General features: G+C 51.7%; 2 protein-coding genes and 1 non-coding gene across 4 annotated transcripts in view; 2 read left to right on the forward strand and 1 right to left on the reverse strand.

Annotated features, from left to right (window-relative positions):
* Positions 1 to 1,014: 1,014 nt before the first annotated feature.
* Odc1 (ornithine decarboxylase 1) lies at positions 1,015 to 8,723 on the forward strand. The gene is made up of 12 exons (XM_047522570.1): positions 1,015 to 1,529; positions 3,772 to 3,860; positions 3,949 to 4,082; positions 4,344 to 4,517; positions 4,700 to 4,872; positions 5,018 to 5,152; positions 5,264 to 5,345; positions 5,433 to 5,516; positions 6,993 to 7,155; positions 7,243 to 7,355; positions 7,439 to 7,653; positions 8,246 to 8,723. Exons 3-12 carry the CDS (start codon positions 3,981 to 3,983, stop codon positions 8,388 to 8,390), a joined length of 1,386 nt encoding a protein of 461 aa, XP_047378526.1. The 5' UTR covers positions 1,015 to 1,529; positions 3,772 to 3,860; positions 3,949 to 3,980; the 3' UTR covers positions 8,391 to 8,723.
* On the forward strand, positions 2,561 to 2,694 carry LOC124963750 (small nucleolar RNA SNORA42/SNORA80 family). The gene has a single exon (XR_007104792.1). It is a non-coding gene; the product is annotated as a small nucleolar RNA SNORA42/SNORA80 family (small nucleolar RNA).
* Positions 8,724 to 16,785: 8,062 nt separating the features above from the next.
* Hpcal1 (hippocalcin like 1) overlaps positions 16,786 to 20,183 on the reverse strand; it is a 92,820-nt gene continuing 89,422 nt past the window's right edge. For both annotated transcript variants that reach the window (XM_047522367.1, XM_047522368.1), the window contains exon 5: positions 16,786 to 17,661. In XM_047522367.1, coding sequence (XP_047378323.1) covers positions 17,564 to 17,661 — 98 coding nt within the window. In that variant the 3' untranslated portion in view covers positions 16,786 to 17,563. The remainder of the gene's footprint in view (positions 17,662 to 20,183) is intronic.

Genomic DNA, 20,183 nt, shown 5'->3' on the forward strand with positions numbered 1-20,183 from the left:
TCCCTGAGCTCCTCTAGGGTTCCCTTGCACTGAAGTCCTGAAAAACCTTTAACTCTTTACCCACACCCTAGGGTGGGGCACAACCTGTCTGCTGGATTTTTGTCTTCAAAGGAATGAAAAGCAAAAATGAAGGAAACTAAGTGCCCCAAATTCCATCAAGTTCAGTCCCTGCCCGAGGTAAGTAGATGAGGGTGGTTAGAATGAGAGGCAGCTGACGCTTGGGGACTCTGAATTTGCTACGTGGCTTCTGCCCTTACGTGTGCACTGCGTACATTTTTGGTGTTCGTGCTTACATTTTTGGCTTTCGGACTCCCATAACTTTCTCAGAGGGCCAGTTGGAGGTGCCCCTAAAACATTCTAGTTACTGACGAGCTCCAACCAATAGGGTGAGGAACTGGACCACTTGGTGGCTCAGGACCCCCCAAACATCCTGCTTTACCCCTAACGCCCTTCTCCGGCCTAAGAAGTAGAGCGCGCCTTCGCCTGCCATCTGATAGGACCAAACCTCCAGTTCTACCTGCAGGGTGGCCCACCAGCACCTGGGTACCGCTAACAAGCTGGCACCCTTGGCACGCCCCTCCCATCTCCTTCCTGGTGGGAGTGGGAACTGCACCAGAATCATCTGCAGGTCCCTTCCACAGGCGCGGAAGTGCCGCGCAGCAGAGGCCGGCATTCGCCGGGCTGGGTCTACGTGGCCCGTGAGCAGCTGGCGGCCGGCCGACGCGCTCGATCTCAGCTCGAGCCCGCGATTCCCTTTCTGCCTTAGAGCTCGAGACAGTAAAGTGGAAAAACTGTTTTGCATGGAACGGATGCTGAAATTCAGGGATGGTCAGCCTCAGACCCCGCAACTCAGCGGCGTTTCAGCACCCAAGCGGCCGTAGGGCACGAGCCTGCGCGTGGTGCGCGTGCGCGGGGCGGCTCCGAGCCCAGGCCGGAAGGGCCTGCGGCGTGCGCGCGTGCGCTGGCCTGCCGCAGGGTGGGGCGGGGCGCGAGGCCGGGAGGGGAGGGGCGGGGTGCGGGCGGGCGGAGCGCGGGGCCGCGGGCGCGGGCGGGCGAGCACGCGCGGGGCCGGCGGCACTTCGAGGCACTGACGTTTAACCGCCCGCGCCCCCCGCCCCCGGCGCCCGGGCCCCGGTTGGCCGTCGCCAAGCCCCCGCCCCTCCCCCGGAGGCCTCCCGGCCGGAACCGATCGGGGCTGGTTTGAGCTGGTGCGTCTCCATGACGACGCGCGCGGTATAAGTAGCGGCGCGGCGCGCAGCCGGCTTTGTCAGTCCCTGCAGCCGCCGCCGCCGGCCGCCCTCAGCCAGCAGCTCGGCGCCACCTCGGGCCGGCGTCTCGGGCGGGCGGGAGCGAGGCGGCTGACGGGCGCGGCGGGGGCGGCGGGCGGCCGAGCGCTCCTCCGGCTCCGGCTCCGGCTCGGGCTCGGGATCGGCGCGGCGAGGCGCGGTGCGGCGCGGCGAGGCGCGGTGCGGCGCGGCTCGGCGGCGGCATCTCCATGGGTCCGGCCCGCGGCGCCCGGGCGCTCTGAGGTGAGCGGGCGGCGGGAGGGAGGTTCGGCCACGTGTCCGGCGGCCCGCGCTGCCTGCCGGGGACACGTGGTGGCGGAGCCGGCCGCGGGCCGTGACCTTGGCGAGCCACGTCCCCCGGGCGCAGGTGTCTGCGCGGTGCCGGCCCCAGGGGCCCTAGCGACCGGTCTCCGAGCGGGGCGCAGGCCGGAAGCCCCTGGGGAGGCCTTTGGTCCTCCGGCCGCCGCGCCGCTGCGCTGTCGGCGCCCACGTGCGGTCCGCGGCAGGTGCAGGAGCTCGGCGCCCCGGGTCGGGCGGGCCCGTGCCCGGCTGCCCTGCGGGTTCCTCGTCTTCCTCCCTCCCCCGCTTCAAAGCTTTTATTTTTGCTGAATGTACAGAGCAGGTGACACCGATGTGGAGACCGCGGGAGCTGCCTGGGAGTAACTGATGAATACCGCCCGTCCATGACTTAGGATTGTTTATTTGAGGACTCTTTGAATGACTTAGTATTTAAGTTAAGCCTGGCTCAGGACCAGTAAACTCCTAGGTTTTCAAAAAAGGCTGATTGTGTTTGAGATTGCTAAATTGAAAGTGGGGAGCAGAGCCTTTCAGGAATGTCTGCGGAAGACTTTAAGAATGTGTTGGCTTTCTTTATTCAAACCTAAAAAAGTTTGCTATTCGCACATCTCTTCCAGCATTGCTCTCTTACGCTAATGGGGTCATCATTTAAAATACTTAGCTCTGCAGATGCCAAAAGGTGTTCTCAAGTGAAAATTTTCGGATGAATTATTCAAGTAAATCTTTAAAAGATACAGGAAAGCAAAATAGTGGTGTTAATTCAAAGAAATAAAGCTTTCCAAGTGTAAGCCTGAGTCTTGCCTCAAAAGTCTTATTGCTTGAGCCCATTTAGTCCGTTGAAAACGTTATGTATACAGGCAAAATGAGTTTGCTGGCATTAGTCTCTTGCTTTCCCCTAGGGGTTATTTAGGCAACTTAGGAGGTTGACAGTGCCAAAAAGTCATGTTAGATTGAGGTTTAAAAGCAAGTTCCACCATGCATGGGTTTGGATTTATGGCAGGCCCGTCCCCCTGGGCCTCTCATAGTGTTCCATGCCAGAGCAAACTGCGGCCCTGAACCATTGCCTGGCCTCTGCCTGTAGGCTGCTGGCACTGAAGCGGGTTGCACAGTGGAGAATAGAAAGCCCTACCTGGCAGAAAATTTTAAAGGTTAAATAATTTCAAGATAACACATTTGCTAATTTCACGTTTTGTGAAAGGACAGTGACTTTTATTACTAACCTGATGTTATTGCTTTTTTTTTTTTTAATTAAAAATTAGCCAGAAACTACACCCATGTGGTTATCATTCATAGCTAAGTAAACATTAGAGGGCCTGTGAAGACAGTTGGAGTTACTAGAATTGCTATTCTGGTAGGCATCAGTGGTTCAAGAATATTGATTTTTTTTTTTTTATTACATTACTGCAACTATAATATGCTGATTTGAAGGTTAGTTTAAAAATTATTTTTCCCAGCTAATGTGGCATGAAAATTTGTTTATGAAATTCTTATAAAATTTATGAGTACTCTTAAGTTGAGCATCCTGGATATTTCCATGATGTTTCTTGTTCACTAAAAATTATTGTACATAACTTGGTTAAGCTGGGTGAGATGGCACATTCCCTGACACCAGGGCAAGACGGTCACCAAGGTTGAGGCCAGTCTGATAATTTAGCTAGACCCTGCCTTAAAATGAAAATACCTCTGCTGGCACAGCAGATCAGTGGTGAAGCGCCGTTGGGTTCAGTGCTCAATACCAGCACCAAAGAAAAACTTCATGAAAGTAGGAAATGGCAGGATGTTTACTGGCTCTTTTAAGTTTTTAAAGAGTTGAAACATCTCTGAAATAAAGCAGACTGACATAGAACTTTAATCTGTATCAGTAGTGCAGACAAACTTCTGAAACCTGCATTCTGCAGTTTTGTTTTTTGGCACAAATGTTTGAAATGCTGCTTCTGAGATGTGCCATTAATATATGTGGAATCTTGGTGAGCTGCTTTAAAAAAAAAAAAAAGTTTTAAATCAGGTGTTTTTTAGATACTGCAGAGGTTTATGGGATCATGTCACACCTAGGAATAAGTAAGGTTTGCACACCATTGAGTGGTATACTTAAACTGGGCACTTGATTCTGTGTCTTGTATGCTGTCACAATGCCTAGCCCTTCAACTTGAGGAGATCCTAAGGTAGATCGCATGTGTTTCTGTTTCAGACTGTTTCCACTGCTGGTCTGAGGACACAGGATTTGGATTGTGAGAAGCTGGAAATAATTTGTTTAAATTTCATCTCTTAGTTTTCCATGTAAGTATTCAACTTGTAATTTTGTTACAGATTCATCTTAAGATCATGTTGCTGTGGCTTCTGAGTTGATTTTTCATCCTATTCGCAGCTTGTTGCATTTCTGAGGCACATCAAGAAGCCATGAACAGCTTCAGTAATGAAGAGTTCGACTGCCACTTCCTCGATGAAGGCTTCACTGCCAAGGACATTCTGGACCAAAAAATCAATGAAGTGTCGTCTTCTGTAAGTGTGGGAGGCCCATGATGGCAGCAGCTGAGAGTGCTGGGCCAGCAGGGAACGTTGGGGTCTTGGAAAGGAAAGTAGTAGAGCTTACACATCTTGTTAGGGATTCAGAATTTAATTGACTGCATTGTGCAGTGACAATGATGGTAGCATGTCAGTGACTATCAGTAGAATTCGTCCAATGCAGGGAAAGAGGAGGCTGCGTGTTAGTTGGGATATTGCAAGGCTGCTAATGAGTTTCTGAATCCACTTTCATTTCAGGATGATAAGGATGCCTTTTATGTCGCAGACCTTGGAGACATTCTAAAGAAACATCTAAGATGGTTAAAAGCTCTTCCTCGTGTCACCCCCTTTTATGCAGTCAAATGCAATGATAGCAGAGCCATAGTGAAGACCTTAGCTGCCATTGGGACAGGGTTTGATTGTGCTAGCAAGGTAAGCAAAGGTAGCAGGGTTCTGAAATCATTCTATAAAATTGTCCTACTGTTCCCCAAGGGCAGTTTCTCTTGGACAGTAAATGCCAGTGAAGGGGGCTCACGGGACAACTTCCCATGCTGTTCTGTTTATTGTACTTATTAGCTATACATGTATAGCACGGCACGAATCTTCTTTTTCAGACTGAAATACAGTTGGTGCAGAGTCTCGGAGTGCCTCCAGAGAGGATTATCTATGCAAATCCTTGTAAACAAGTGTCTCAAATTAAATACGCTGCCAGTATTGGAGTCCAAATGATGACTTTTGACAGTGAAGTCGAGTTGATGAAAGTTGCCAGAGCTCATCCAAAGGCAAAGTGAGTTACCCTCCATTGAGGCATTTGAGAAGGACAGGCATTGTAGTATAAAAGTATCAGCCAATATTTAGGGCAGGATTTTCTGTAATTTGACCATAGCTCTAAGTGATCTGTCATGATATTTGATATACGTTCCTTGTTCTAGGTTGGTTTTGCGGATTGCCACTGATGATTCCAAAGCAGTCTGTCGCCTCAGTGTTAAATTTGGTGCCACACTCAAAACCAGCAGACTTCTTCTGGAACGAGCTAAAGAATTAAATATTGATGTCATTGGTGTTAGGTGAGATCTTGGTGTCAGTCAGAGCTGGGACATTAAGTAGTGTCAGTTTTACAGCTTTTACCTACTGTTGTTTGAGGAGTAGAAAGAGCATGTCACTTCTTTTAATCACAGCTTTCACGTGGGGAGTGGCTGCACTGATCCTGAGACCTTCGTGCAGGCCATCTCTGATGCCCGCTGTGTCTTTGACATGGGAGTGAGTATGCAGAGTCCTTTAGTGAAGTGTGGGCAGGGTTGGTTAACCGATCTGGCTGTTTGACTTCCTACATTTTCTTGGCTCTAGGCTGAGGTTGGTTTCAGCATGTATCTACTTGATATTGGTGGTGGCTTTCCTGGATCTGAGGATGTGAAGCTTAAATTCGAAGAGGTAATTTCTAACAAATTACACAGTAGCTATTTTAGCAAACTCCTTTTTTTTGTTTTAATTTTTTAAATTTTTTTTAGTTGTCAATGGACGTTTATTTATTTATGTGTTGCTGAGAATCGAACCCAGTGCCTTACGCATACTAAGCAAGTGCTGTACCACTGAGCCACAACCCCAGCCCCCAGCAAGCTCCCTTTTGAAATAATTCAAAGCCTTAATGTTTTAACCAGTACCATAGGGACTAAACAAACATGAAAATCAGTATGTTGATTGTTAATATTTTAAGCGACTTGTGTTATTTAAAATTATACTAAATACCATTGTTTTTTAAACTAGAATGAGTCCGTTTTCCCATAATTTGGGGGTATTATTGATCACTAATTAAGAAATGCTGCTGTAGTGGCACATGCCTGGAAGCTCAGGGACTCAGGAGGCTGAGGCAGGAAGATCATAAATTTGAGGCCAGCCTCTGCAATTTAGGAAGACCCTGTCTCAACACAAAATTATTGAAAAGGGCTGGGGATGTAGAAAGTGTCCCTGGGTTTAATTTCCAATACTTGGGCAGGGTATGGGGGAGAAAGAAAGAAATGCTACCGCAGCTGGTCAGAGTGGCACTTGCCTGCAATCCCAATGACTTAGGTGTCTGAGGCAGGAGAATCACAGAGTCAAGGCCAGCTTGGAAAACTTGGACCCTTTTTCAAGTAAAAAAGGACTGAGGGTACACCTTGGAGTAGAGCGCCCTTGCGTCAGTCGCCATCACAGCAAAGGAGCAGAAGTGCTGCTCTGTGGAGAGCAGGGAGGAGCAGACCAGTCTCGTATTATCCCAGGCGTGCTTTGCTAGTCTCGCTTCTTCCCATAACAATCCTAAATGTTCAGTCCATTGGAAAGTTAAGCCCTAATGGCGCTTCAGTTTAGAAAATAAGTGTGCATTGCTGTTTGTAGAAGTTGGGTGGGGTAGGCCAGATGGAAGGATTTTGACCTTAAGCACATTTTTACTAAATCTATTTTGGCACTTTCCATACCTCACTTCATAGTAATTTGTTTTGTACTATTTGGTAAAGTCATACCCATGATTTTTTTTGGTTGGGGTCATCTAACTCAGGCTGTGCCTGCTTGGCTAGTGTTGTACCACTGAGCTACATCCCCAGTCTTTTTGAGACTGGGCCTTGCTGTGTTGCCAGGCTAGCCTTGAACTAATTTGGTGATCTTCCTACCTTAGCCCCAAGTTACTGGAGTTCTAGGTATGTGCCACTGTGTTTGTCCCTTAGTGTCTTAAAAGGGTAGAGGTGGTACCAGAGGGGAATCAAAGTGAAACAACAGGGATACATGGACGGATTTTCAGGGAGATGTTTTATGTTATTTATTTTTGCTTCTGCTGGTGCGTGCTCTTGCCATGTCCTGTTACTCACAAGGCACTGTGATCTTTCTCCTCCGTGTGAATCCTCCATGATAAATGGCTGCTCTGTGTCATTCTCTTAGATCACCAGTGTGATCAACCCAGCACTGGACAAATACTTTCCATCAGACTCTGGAGTGAGGATCATAGCTGAGCCAGGCAGATACTATGTTGCCTCAGCTTTCACGCTTGCAGTTAATATCATTGCCAAAAAAATCGTTTTAAAGGAACAGACAGGCTCTGATGGTATGTACAATGGTCAGGGTGAATTATTGCATATACAACTGAAAGCTGATAGAAAAAGTAGTAATTAAGGCTAATCTGTTTTTCTAGATGAAGATGAGTCAAGTGAACAGACCTTTATGTATTACGTGAATGATGGAGTGTACGGATCATTTAATTGCATCCTTTATGATCACGCACACGTGAAGCCCCTGCTGCAGAAGGTAACTTGTGAACATACTGCCTAAACAGTGAGGATGACTGGTCAGTTAGTATAATTAAGTAGTTATTTATTTCTTTATCATAGAGACCTAAACCAGATGAGAAGTACTATTCATCCAGCATATGGGGACCAACATGTGATGGCCTTGATCGGATTGTTGAGCGGTGTGACCTGCCTGAAATGCATGTAGGTGATTGGATGCTTTTTGAAAACATGGGCGCATACACTGTTGCGGCTGCTTCTACTTTCAATGGATTCCAGAGGCCAACTATCTATTATGTGATGTCAGGACCAACATGGTGAGTGGAAATTGTGTATGTTCTTTGTTTAACAAGACTAGGTGCCTGGGCTGGGTGTGTATCTCTTGGTGGTAAGAGTAGCACCTTGGATGTGTGCTTGCTCAAATTGAATACAATGTTACTTTTCCTTGAATTAAAGACAGATGGATAAAAAGAAAATCTCTCCAATATCACTATGTATTTCTTAAGGTTTTTAGATAATTTTGAAAAAATGCTTACTTTAGAAATACACTCTTAGCACAGTGGCTTACACCCTTTGGGAGGCTAAGACAGAAGGATCACAAATTTGAGGCTAGTCTCAGCAACTCAGTGAGACCCTGTCTCAAAATTAGAAGGGCTAAGCTGTAACTCAGTGGTTGGGTGCCCCTGCGTTCAAACCACAGTCCAGAAGGTGGGGGTAGAGGTTGGAGGGCATTTGCAAGGCCCTGGGTTCCATCCCTGGTACTGAAATCAGTGACAGAGAAGAAACATTGAATTCAATTTCCTGATGGTGTAAGAACCCAAGGAAATGTTCTCAGGATGCACTGTTCTTTTGGGACTTCCCAATTAGAAGTGACTGGGGTTTTGAATATGCCACTTCTTTGTCTCTCAGGCAATGTATGCAGCAAATCCAGAACCATGGCTTCCCACCCGAAGTGGAGGAGCAGGACGTCGGCACTCTGCCTGTGTCTTGTGCTCAGGAAAGCAGCATGAAACGTCCCTCAGCAGCGTGTGCCTCCACTAGTATCAATGTGTAGATGCCACTCTTAGCTGTTCACTGCAAGTTTAGCTTAAGTTAAGGAATCTGGGGGGACCATTTAACTTAATTACTGCTAGTTTTGAATGTCTTTGTAAGAGTAGGGTTGGCACAGATGCAGCAATATGGAGGACTAGAAGATGGGGTCACACTTATCTGTGTTCCTATGGAAACTATTTGAATATTTGTTTTATATGGATTTTTATTCACTTTTCAAACAAGCTACTAAAGAGTGCCCCCTTAGCTGCCCAGCAAGCATTTGTAGCTTGTACAATGGCAGAATGGGCCAAAAGCTTAATGTTGTGACCTGTTTTGAAAATAAAGTATCTTGAAATAATTAGGTATTGGGGAATTTGTGCATTGTGTCCGTTCCAGGTGGCTCTGTCCACCCTGAGTACCTGTAGCTGGCTGTGGACTTGGGTGCCCAGAACCCTTTGAGGGATGCCATATGTCTGCCTGCCCTGTCCTAGCCAGTGCCCAGGAGAGGGACATGCAGTCCTTCAAACCTTGCCTACAGAAACTACAGGTGTTTCCCCTGCCACCTTGATTTCACACTTAACTACATGTGACTTAGTTACGAGGCCTAGCACTGGCAGTCAACTTACCACACTAACTTCAACAGTAGTTACTTGGTGTAGTAGATCTTTACCTTCTTGTCTGACCTTGGTTCACTGGCCTTTTGTGTTCTTGCTCTCACAAGAAGCGTGGCAGGCTCACACTTAACCTTCACAATGGAAGTTGGCACTCCCTGCTCTAACTGCAGGAGGGAAGACCGTGGAAGTTGTTTCCCTCAAGGCCAGCAGGCAATTTAAGGATCATTGAGGAACAGGATAACTGCAGCTCCTGCTCTCCTGGGGCGTGAATTACTAGCTGCCTCTGTGCAGAAACCCTCCAGCTGGTGCAGTGTTCACCTGGGTGAGGAGAGGGACCTCCTGCCATTAACGAGCCACCTTCCCCGAAGACCTGATCAGCTAAACTAAAGCTTGGTTTGTCAGCAGCCCTCACCTCCCTTCTTGGACCCTGGGTAATGGTTTTAATCCACCAAAGTACAAACCTCCTTGGGAGCCAATGAAGAAGACCAGTTGTGACTTGAGTTGGGGGTGGCAGAAGAAATACCTTAGTTCTAGTCTATCCTGCCTGCTGAGTCTTGGAAATAGTGTTCAGGGGTATGAGAGTAACAGCTCCCCACAAGGGCAGGTGCTCAGGATCTGAAACTTGCTACCTTTTGAAAAGTACTGTACTCCAAGGAATTGGAGCTAGATACCAAGTCTAAAGTCTTTCCATTTTAAAAGTTCAGACCTATAGGTCACCCTGGCAGCACTGAGCTTGCATTTCAAAGAAGGGAGAGATACATGTTTCACTTTTTAAAAATTGCATGCTAAGTGTTTGGAAAGTACATGCAGCCATTTAGGTGAAATGTCAGGGCATAAGGAACCCCAGATAATCCACACCCTCATTCTACAATCTCTTCAACCCTGGTTTTGAGTGTGCAGCCTGGCACAGCCACTGGCCTCGCATGTCTCAGACCGTGCCAAGGCCAGCCTTGATGGGGTCAGTCCTTCCCTGGCCCTCGAACATGGAAGTAGGTAAATGGACTGGCAAGAGAGAATGGAGGCTGTGGCAAGCCATCTTGTGGCCTAGCATGAACACCAGGCACTGTTGTCCATGAAGCCCCTAGGTTAGTAGTTCTCTACCAAAACATCATTATTGAAGATGGCATTGTCTGCTCATGGACATACTGGGCATCATAGACCCGAGGTTTGAAGCAAGCATATCTCCACCCAAAGCCACTGGAGACCATTTCTACCCAGGGGTGCTGGAGTCAGATACCATGGGAGGGGAGCCAGCACCATAAACTGAAGCAGGATCACTTGTGTCTTAAAAAGAGATTGATGCTGGGTATGTTGGTGCATGCCTGTAATTCCAGCAATTTTGGGAGGCTGAGGCAGGGTGATTGCCAAATTCAAGGCCAGCCTAAGCAATTTGTAAGATCCTGTGTCAAAATAAAAAAAGGAACTGGGGGTGTTGCTCATCGAGAAAGCATTCCCTGGGTTCAATCCCAAGTAGTAGAAAGAAAAAGTGGCACCAGACCCCAGATGCTTGGGGATGGGTAGTGTTGAGGGAACGGGGTAATCATTTGGGAAAAATAAAGTATCCCCAACTCATTATACCAAAATTATTTTCATCTTTGTTGGTACTGTCCAGGGACACTCAACCATTGAGCTATATCCCCAGCCATTTGTGTGTGTGTGTGCTTGAGACAAGGATCTTGTGATCCTCCTGTCTCAGTTTCCCAAATTTCTGGGATTACAAGTATATTCCATGGCCTGGCCCTTAATTATTGATAGAAGAAAGTTTCAAATGTAACAAACTATAGAACTACTGGAAACATTTGAAGTCAAAAGGTAAGGGACAGACAGGGAAAATGGCAACATACAGGAAAAGATCTCATTTTTATACTAAAAGAACTCCCAATAAATGCATAAAGGAACAGTCCAATGGAAAGTGGGCAAGTCATGAACATGGTTCTCAATACAACTTTCTGAACATGAAGAACATGTTCACATATGAACATTTCATATGTGAGAATGAAATGCATATTTTTCCACCTGTCAGACTGGCAAAAATCCGAGTTCCTGAGCACATGGTGTGGACAGGCATGCTAACACGCCATAGCTGGAAAATTAAACAGCTTCCGAAGGAATGTGTCAGTGTTGGTCATTCACGTTTTCCTTGACTTGGCCTCCTAAGAATCTCTGTGTTGAAATGCTCTTACAAAATGGCTCATTGTGGCGTCGTAACACGAGAGGGTGCTGATGGAATCACCCACAGACTGGGACACAGTGCTGCTGGGGAGCGAGGCAGGTCTGCAGGTGCCGATGTGGAGCAGTCACCAAGCTAGACTCCTTGTGACAACCTGGCAAGGAACACTAGCATGCCACTGTCTGTAAAAACAAAACCAGAGATCAGAATCCACTAAACTCGTGTGTGTGTGTGTGTGTGTGTGTGTGTGTGTGTGTGTGTGCGCGCGCGTGTGTCTTCTTGGCAGAGTTGGAGGCCTGGGAGAAGAGAAGGCCTGACTCCAAACAGTCTTTTTGACAGGCGAATGTGCTGCTGACATCGCAGAGATTGCAAATTGGCTTCTCAGAGGAAGGATGGGACACTAGCTCGTGTCCGACTCCACTCCAGCTTCCGGCCAGCATCCTCCCACCCCCAAGTGTGCTGCTAAATAGCTAGAAATGGCCTTAAGGTGGCAGCCTGGCTCGGGGACTAGGTGGAGTTGGCCAAGACCCTGTCCTCTCCTTTCTAGAGCCCAGGGGCTTCCAGCTCATGAAGCCAACGGAAGCAGCAGACCCTTGGGGGTCAAGGACAAGATGCTCAGCACACTGGGAGGGCTGCAGATGGGCAGCCCCGAGAGAGGGCTGTCTGCCTGTCAGAGGGTCTCAGCCTGCGATGCAGGAGCTCCTGGCTGAGGCCCCACCCTGTGGCCAGCCTGCAACTGCCAAGAGGCAGGTCACAGAGCCACTGCCTTCAGCAGCCCTCTAGCTCCTGGCTGACCACGGCTTTGTGTGGGGGTGTCCTCGGTGGCTAGGTGCTCCTCTCACCCCACGCGGTTACCACCTCTTAAGAGTCCACCCTTACAGGTTCCCTGAAGTTACTCTAGGTGGCCAACTGGCCACTTCCTCCTCTGGGGCTTTTCTGACCCTCGTCCTATACCTTTTTTGGCAAGGGCCTCCACCCACACTGGGTCTGGGCATTTCTATGAACCATCTCTGGACCCAACTGGAGAACTGCCCCCTAGAGGTGAGTTAGTCCTTTCCGAACCCAGCTCTGCCAACCACTGGGTTCTGAGCAGCCTCAGTGACCCGGCGCGAGTGGCTCTGCCCTCTCCTGCCTCACCCAGCTTGGCACACCGGGCTTCAAGACAGGCCCCTTCTCTTTTATAGATGGCTGATACCCAGAAGGCCAGCGAGTTAAGGGAAGGACCTGAGAGCAGATGGGTCCCTGAGTCCCTGGCCAGAAGCTCTTTCTGGCTTCCAGCTGCATTCCACACCCAGGTGGGGGCGAGCAGAGCACCCAGGCCCTGGAGCTCCCGAGGTCGACTCCTGGAGCCATTCCTGTTCTGGACTGAGCTGGGTGCTGGGCAGACCCATGGAACCTGGTCCCCACCCCTCATTAGCCACAGGGCCTCCCCGTCCCCGTCTCTCCCCCTCCCGCCGGAGCCCACTTTTATGAGGGAGGATCAGTGAGTCCAGAATTGAGTGCACCGGAGGCAAACGTCTGAGAAATCCCTGCTGTTGGGAGTAGGAAGATGTTATCTGCCCTCACTGCTGCCTTTAGGACGGGGAGGGCTGATGGCCAGATGTGCTTGGCCTCTGGCCAAAGGGGTTACTGAGGGCCAGGCCCGAGAGAAGACACAGGGAGTCAGGACCAAGCTGAGGTCAGAATCTCTGGGTAGGAGGGTGACCACCCCAGAAGGCCCATATGCCTGGCCTGGGGCAGCCTATGCCATGGTCGGGCTAGGAAGGCTCAGCTCTGTGTCTTGACAAGCTGGGTGGCCAGTTCCAGCAGATCAACATGTAATATGTTGTATGGAACATACATAAACTGAAGAAATTGCTGTTTTGCCTAAAATTCACATCTAACTGGGTACTTAGATTTCTTGTCCTATCAACAAGGACTCTGATTCCTGGGCATCAGGAGCCTGGCTCCAGCTTGTGTGCCATGAAGCCCACTGCGAGTCAGGTGCTCCTGTGGGCCTCAGTATCCTCATCTGTCAAATGGGACAGGGGACAGAATGTTTCTACCCATTGGCTCTGAGACGCGGGGAGGCCTTCAGAAGTAGGTCTTCTAACCTGGAGGGCCATCCCAATCATGGCCACCAGAGGGCAGAAGCACCTCATGTTTAAGGAGAATTCCATGTCGGCCTCCAGCACGTTGCAGAAGCCTACAGTGTGCAGAGCCCCACCACAACAGGAGGTCCCTTGTAGCCCGAGGTCTTTGGAACTGCAGTGTGGCTCTGACCCATGGATCCCAGCTCCCCCTTGGAGGAAGGGGCTCTAGGCAAACATGTCCCCTGACCAGGCCCCTTACCCCCACCCTCACCCCTGCCTCAAGCTGTAAGATTAGTTGGCAGGTCTTCTTTAGCCTCTGTGCTTCTGTTCCTGTTTGTCCCTGCAGTAGGTAATGTCCTTAGCCATGGCTTCCTGGGAGGTCTTCAGACCCTCCCCTGTGCCCATGCAGCACCTGATGGTCCTGTATAGCCTCCCCCTACCACCCTGGGTGCATGTTCCTGATTGGCACCCACAGATCTGATTTACCTGCCCCCACCCCACCCAGAAGGCTTGAGGATAGGGCCCAGGGCAGATGTCTTAGAGCATCTGTCCCTGGTTCCTGTCATTGGCCAGAGGCAGAGTCCACCTAAGGCTGCCCATGTGGGCCCCTTCCCATCTTTGAATGGTCCCCAATCCATGCTCTTCCCACTCCACACCTGCTGCTTGCCCTGGCCCCCATGCCTGGCTCACAGGGATCCGGTGGAGCTAGGCCAATCGCCCACTTGCTAGCCCTCAGCCCTGAACCCAAGAGCCCGAGATTAGGTCCTGCCCCTCAGGATCCTTACCTCCCCAGGGTGCTGAGGCCCACCCTCTGGTAGCCAGGACATAGGGTCATGGTCGGCATCCCAGCTCCTAGGACACACAGCTCACAGGCAAGGACAGAGGACTTGTCCAGGGTCATGTGGCTCATTCACAGCCAAGCGGGGACTTGCACCTGCGTCTCATGGGCTCGGGCCAAGGCCAGCTGTCAACAGATGGTGCAGGGAGCCAGGGTGGGGGAAGGTGGACTCACATGAAGGAAGAAGGTTAAGTCAGCCTCCTGGGTCACAAGCAGATCTTGTTTCCAGAGAAGGACCAGGGGGTTCCTGGGGAAGTCGGTGACCAGCAGGCTAGACCCAGAGCCACGTTCCTGAGGTTCGTTGAGTCCACATTCCTGAAGCCTCACTTAGGCATGTACGGGCTTCCTGTGTGCAGGAGGGGGGAATGCATGCAACTCCCAAGGGACTGTAACCAACTTGAGGTGCCTGCACAGAATGGTGGGGTCCCAGGAGCAAGGAGGAAGCAGGAGAGAGGCCTGCAGGAGGACAGGCATGAGGACCAGGCACCAGCCCAGGGCCAGCGTTGCACGTCACCAGGAAGGGCGGGAGGAGGGACTGTGGCAGTCACCTGGCAGAGCCTCCTGCTGGCAAGAGGAGCCTGTGGAGGATTTCTGCTGGGGAGTCAGTATGGGTGACAGTTTGGGGTTCATTCTGGGTCATCTCCCCCTCTAATGAGCTGGGTTTTTTTTTTTTTTTTTTGATACTGGGAACTTTATCACTTTTGATAGTAGACACTTTACCACTGAGCTATGTCCCCAGTTCTTTTCTCATTTTTCAAATTTGAGCTGGCCCCAAACTTGGGACCCTCCTGCCTCAGCCTCCTGAGTTGCTGGGTTTATAGGCATGGGCCACCAGGCCAGCTGAGCTGGGCTTCCTGACCTACGGCCACCATCTCTGTGGCCCCCTTTTCCAGGCTGCAGTAGACTCCCTGCAGAGCCACACTGACTTCAGTGAGCTCCTGCTGGGGCAGGGTCCACTGGGACCCACAGATTCACGTCTTCCACATTTGGAAACAATCACCTGTGACAGTCAATTTCATTTGTTGACTGACCGTTACAGGTGCCAGACTTCTGGTCAAGCTTTATTCTGGGTGTGTCTGTGAGGGTATTTCTGTATAAGATTAAAATTAAAATCTGTAGACCAAACAAAGCAGAGTACCTTCCCTGGTGTGGGTGGACCTCTTCCAATCCATTGAAGGCCCAGAGAAGAGGCTGAGCTTGACCTTTGTACAATAATCTTGAGCTTGACACCCATCTCCTGCCTTCAGACCATCAACTCCCCTGGGCTGCCGGATCTGGGGACCCTCCAGCTTTCATGATTGCCTTCCCTATATCCAGTACCTTATGATCCATGTGCATCCCTCCTGTGTCCCTCTGGAGAAACCTGGTCCACATAGCACTCTTTCCTACTGACATCCACCACTGTTCCCATGGTAACAGCCCTCCCCACAACAAGCCCTTCGGATTTGACCTTTGCCAGTCCTAGTTATATTTTGTAAAACTTCAGCCCCTCACTCAATTGGCCTGGCAGAGTTGCCAAAGGCACCGTCTTGCTCTTTATAGCGAGTTGACCCTACCCAGGTACCCTGGCCATGCCCTCCGTACCCTACCAGGTTACTAAAAAGGCTCACAGTCTTGGGCGAGTGGGAAACTTCACCACGAAATAGTCTCACAATCCCACTGGCTCAGAAGGCAGCTGGCAGGTGGACACCCTTTCTGTTAAGAGGCCTGGAGTCTTAAGAGGGATCAAGATGACGAAAATCAACAAGCTGCTCATGGGAGGCCTGCTGAAAGGCGGCCCCCCACACACCTGCGCTCCACACACAGGACCCTGAGCTGTCCTGTGCAGAGGGAGCCACTGAGCCGCAGGGACGCCGGGGCCCTGGGCGTGGGTGACACTGCAGGTGCCCTTCTTTGCAACAGAACCTCAATTCTGTCTTTGGAGCTCCTGCCTCTTGAGAGAGCTGGGCGCCCCTCAGCCAAGGGCTCGTCCTGACTGGCCTAAGCCAGGCAAGGCCACGTCACAGTCATCTGGCCTGGCACTGGCCTGGCACTGGCCTGGCGTGGACAGGCACAATGGTTTCAGCCAAGGAGATATTAAGCTACAGGGAGAGTTCTGGAATGACTCCCTCCTCGGATGAAGAGCAGAGGGCTTCTGGGTGCTCCAGGACGCAGTCCTGGGGACCTCAAGGAGTCGAAAAGCTGGCTCTGAGGCTGGAGTGGGGGAGGGGAGCAACCGGTGTCGTCTTGAATCTGCCAAGCCTGTGGCATGTGGCCTTTGGACTTCTGGGCCCGAGAGATGAACACCCCATGGCTGTAGCACCTTCATGAAGGTGTGGGGACCTGACATTTGGACAGTGACAGAGGAGGCAGGAGGGCAAACCAGGTCTGCCCAGCTTGCAACCCTGCCAATGCCCCGGGGCCGTGCCTCGCCTCTTGACTGTGGCTTTCCTACCACCTTACTGATTAAGCCGGGAGGGGACGGGCGGGGGGTGGGCAGAAGCCTGTCAGCCAGACCTGCCAAGAACAATCATATTTTATTTCCACAAATCTCTCTTGGCATTAGGCAGATGTTGAAAAACAGGCTGCACAAAATTTACAGACATGGCGACAGCCAGAGGGTAGGAGAGGGGCCAAGTTCGCCAACAACGGCTGGGCCCCGGGGATCCGCCTTTCCCGGAGAGTGGGGACTGGCACCCAGAGATGGGGCTCCCCCAGCAAACAACGAAACGCAGACAACTTCGCTGATTTGATCATTTTAATACCGGAAATGCCAGACCAATCAACAGGGAGGACGGACCACACGATGCCTGCATTCACAAGAACGGCAGGTCTCCAGAGCCCGGGCCCGCGCACTTCCGTTCGGATGGTACAATGGAGAGGGCATAAATACCACAAGACGACCAGGCTCGGAGGGTCACAGGCCGCGAGGGGACCATGCTTCAAAGGCAATTGGAGGCATTAAATACGGGAGCTACACGTTACATTTCACTTCACCATACACATAATTTATACATTAAAAGAAAGGAGACCACAGTATATATACGTGCAAGCGGCTTTGGTCAGAGAAAATGAACGAGGGACGTGGAGCCATGCACGGGAAGGGCTTGCCTGTCGCTCTCCATCGGTCTCTGTCCCCACCTAGCCCACAGTCACCTGGGATCACAAAATAAGTCAGCTGGCCTCAGCACGGTCCTGGGAAGTCCTGCCTAGTATCCTTGGTGTTGGCCTCCGGGCTCTCTGCAGGCACAGAGGTGCCCGGAGCTGAGAACACTCGAACCCTCCGTGGAATCACATCCCTGGGTGTTGCCTGGGAAGGGCCCAGGCTGGGCGGAAGGGGAGGGAGGTCGCACTGGTCAGGCAGAGGAGGGAGGTGCAGCCGGCTGGCCAGGCAGGTGCGGCGCGTGGCCTGGCTCCGGGCCGGGACGCAGGCCTGGTTGTGGAGGTGTTCACTTTTGCAAGCAAAGCTGAAAACGGCAAGACAAGCCTGTGCTTCTCCGTGACTGTCCGGTGGCCCGTGCCTCAGAACTGACTGGCGCTGCTAGGGTCACACTGCAGCAGCCGCACGATGGAAGGGTCACTCTTGGCGCCTTTGATGAACTCCTCCAGGGACAGTTTGCCTGTGGACAGAGGTGGAGAAACTGGGTCAGACGCCTTCTCTGTACTTCCAAGGGGTTGGAACAACACTAGGTCAGGGAGACCTCCTCTGTGCCAAGTCGGGAGCCTCCTGGAAACTGGACAACGTCCAGTCTCCACTCACTCACTTTCTAGGGCATTTCTGGAAATAAACTAAAAGCAAAAACGTTTTGCTTTCACTACTCGCTGCAAAAGCATCTGCAACTCCACGTTTGTGCCAGGGAAGGCAGCAAGCCCTGGAGGTGAGGGCGGCCCGAGGACTTCAAATCCTTGGTGAAATGGCCCCACGCTTCACTTATTAAGAAATGCGTGCCTCGGCCAGAAGTCAGCCTCTGTTCCTAACCCGTGGATAATTCAGGCCACGGAGGCCATCCGCTGCGTGCTCCTGGGGCAGCCCTGACAATCCACTGCGTGGGGTGGCCGTGCCTGTCAGCCCCCTGCCCGCCGGCAGCCCACCTTTCCCATAATCACACCTAGCGAACCCGACTGCATCGTGACCCCACCTGTTCTGTGACTCCATCAGCAAGATGTGTCCATTCAGAGCTGGCCACCAGGGGAAGGAGCTAGGGCTCTGGAGGACAGGGGAAGGACCCCAGCTTGCAGTGGTCTCTGCTTGGGGATCTGTGGCTGTGCGATGGGACCATGAGCACATCACTGGACAGTGGCATGGGTGACAGGTGCCAGCAGCCCAGGCTAAGTGCATGGTGGAAGTGCCCCGGGGTTTTTTGTTCCATGCCGAAGGCCGGCCTGGACCGCTTCATGTTTCAGGGTTTCCACTCCAACTGGGGGTGAAGGCAACACCGTCCCAAGGGCTAAGAGAAGGTTCATTTAAGAGTCCAGTCCAGCACTGGGGGAGTCAGTCAGTGGCCACTGTTATGCAGCCAGTAAACAGGGACCTTCCTCCTACCCACTGCTGAGAGGACGCTCCGGCTTCTCCCAGGGTGTGATTTTATGACTGGTGGCAGGCAGCAGGTGCATCTCCTCAGCTGTGTGTAAGAGTTTCGGGGGGCAACCAGGCCTCTCCTAGGTCTCCCAGTCAGAGGCTGAGGAGTGACTGGGTAAGCCCAGCTTGGACTCCAGATGGGAGGGCCCTGAGCCTGCCCAGGAAGGCTCTGAGGGCTGGCGGAGAGGCTGGGGTATCCCTGAAAGTTCCAGTCCTCCTGGCAGAGAATGGGGTGGCACAGCACTGAGGGTCCTGAGCACCATGTGCTCGCCCATGTGCAGCCTGAACAAGTTAGTAGGAGAGAGCGAGGACCCTGCCCCAGGGTAAGCCCTCAGCCCAGGCCAGAGGTCGGGCAACTGGGGAGGTGGGACAAACTGTGGGTGTCGCCAGTTCCTGAGAGGACCACTGAGAAGCCCAAGGGATTGGGGGCTGCCTTGCCCGCCCTGTGCCCTGGCTGCACCCAGGCTCTCCAGTATCCCGCCCTCCCGAGCTCCAGGGACCGAGGGGCTGGCTGTGGGCTCAGGGGGAGGCTCTCTGTCAGTGAGCACGGGGCGGCACAGAGCTTCTAAGTTCATAGAGAAGCTGGGAGGGGACCCAGCAAGGCCCAGCTAGCCTTCCAAAGAGGAGGGGGAAGGTTGGCAAGCAGGGCAGGGCAGCTGGGCTTGGGACACTCTCGAAATCAAGAACAACGACCATGATTGGCACAGTGGGCAACCCCACGCTAAGAGCTTTACAGGTATCCTCCCACTGAGGCCTGCCAACCACGTGAGACTGGATTTATCTTCCCCATTTTATAGAGGAGTAAACTAAGGCTCAGGAAAGCCAAGAGCAAGCACAGGTCTGTAGGAACCCAAGCCCTGCGCCTCTTGCACACCAGGAAGTAGAGAACACCTTTTAAATCAGCCCAAAGGCAATGCTAGGCATCTTATTTTACTGCCTCTTGCTGCCTGGAATGCTTTCCACCGCCTGCAGTTACACAGAGGCCCCGTCTCCTGCTGGGCTCAGTGCTTAACTCACCTGCTCGGTGCACTTAAGGCTTATCAAAGCACTTTTTTGGGCATTAACTTATTTTTAATCTCAGCACAACCCAGGGTGCATTTTCTTTTCTTAATGTTGCTTCTCTTTGTGGTCCAAGAGCAAAGCAGACCTGGCTCTGGGGCCATGCTGGACAAAGCCAGCACACGGGCAGGACAGACGATCTCAGGGCTGGAGCAGCGGCATGACCCAGGGCCCCAGGCTCCGTGGGTGTAGGCAGACAAGGCCACCTGCGCAACCTGACAGAGCTCCCTCAGGCCCAGGGCATCTGGGGAGCCTCGGGTCTCAGGGTGATGACAAGCCAGGCTGGACAGCTTCCCAGGGTCCCGTGAACCGGAACCATTGGGCTTAACACCTCAGGCCCAGGAGCCTGTCTTCCCTTCCCAAGCACACCCATGGGAACGTGGTCACCTCCATTTTATAAGTGAGACTGTGGCTCCGAGGGACCAGGGACATGCCCAGAGTCATGATACCAACGGAGGGAGCCAGAACAAAGAAGGGCATCCTGACTGGACCTGTGTGTCCCTC

This window comes from Sciurus carolinensis, chromosome 13 (assembly GCF_902686445.1).
Source record: "Sciurus carolinensis chromosome 13, mSciCar1.2, whole genome shotgun sequence".
NCBI lineage: Eukaryota > Metazoa > Chordata > Mammalia > Rodentia > Sciuridae > Sciurus > Sciurus carolinensis.

Bases quoted from the DNA above. Each gene is read 5' to 3' on its own strand.
- Odc1 (XM_047522570.1), top strand. From the start codon at position 3,981: ATGAACAGCTTCAGTAATGAAGAGTTCGACTGCCACTTCCTCGATGAA. The intron at 7,156-7,242 runs GTATGTACAATG...CTGTTTTTCTAG, and splicing joins GGAACAGACAGGCTCTGATG to ATGAAGATGAGTCAAGTGAA. The intron at 7,654-8,245 runs GTGAGTGGAAAT...TTTGTCTCTCAG, and splicing joins GTGATGTCAGGACCAACATG to GCAATGTATGCAGCAAATCC.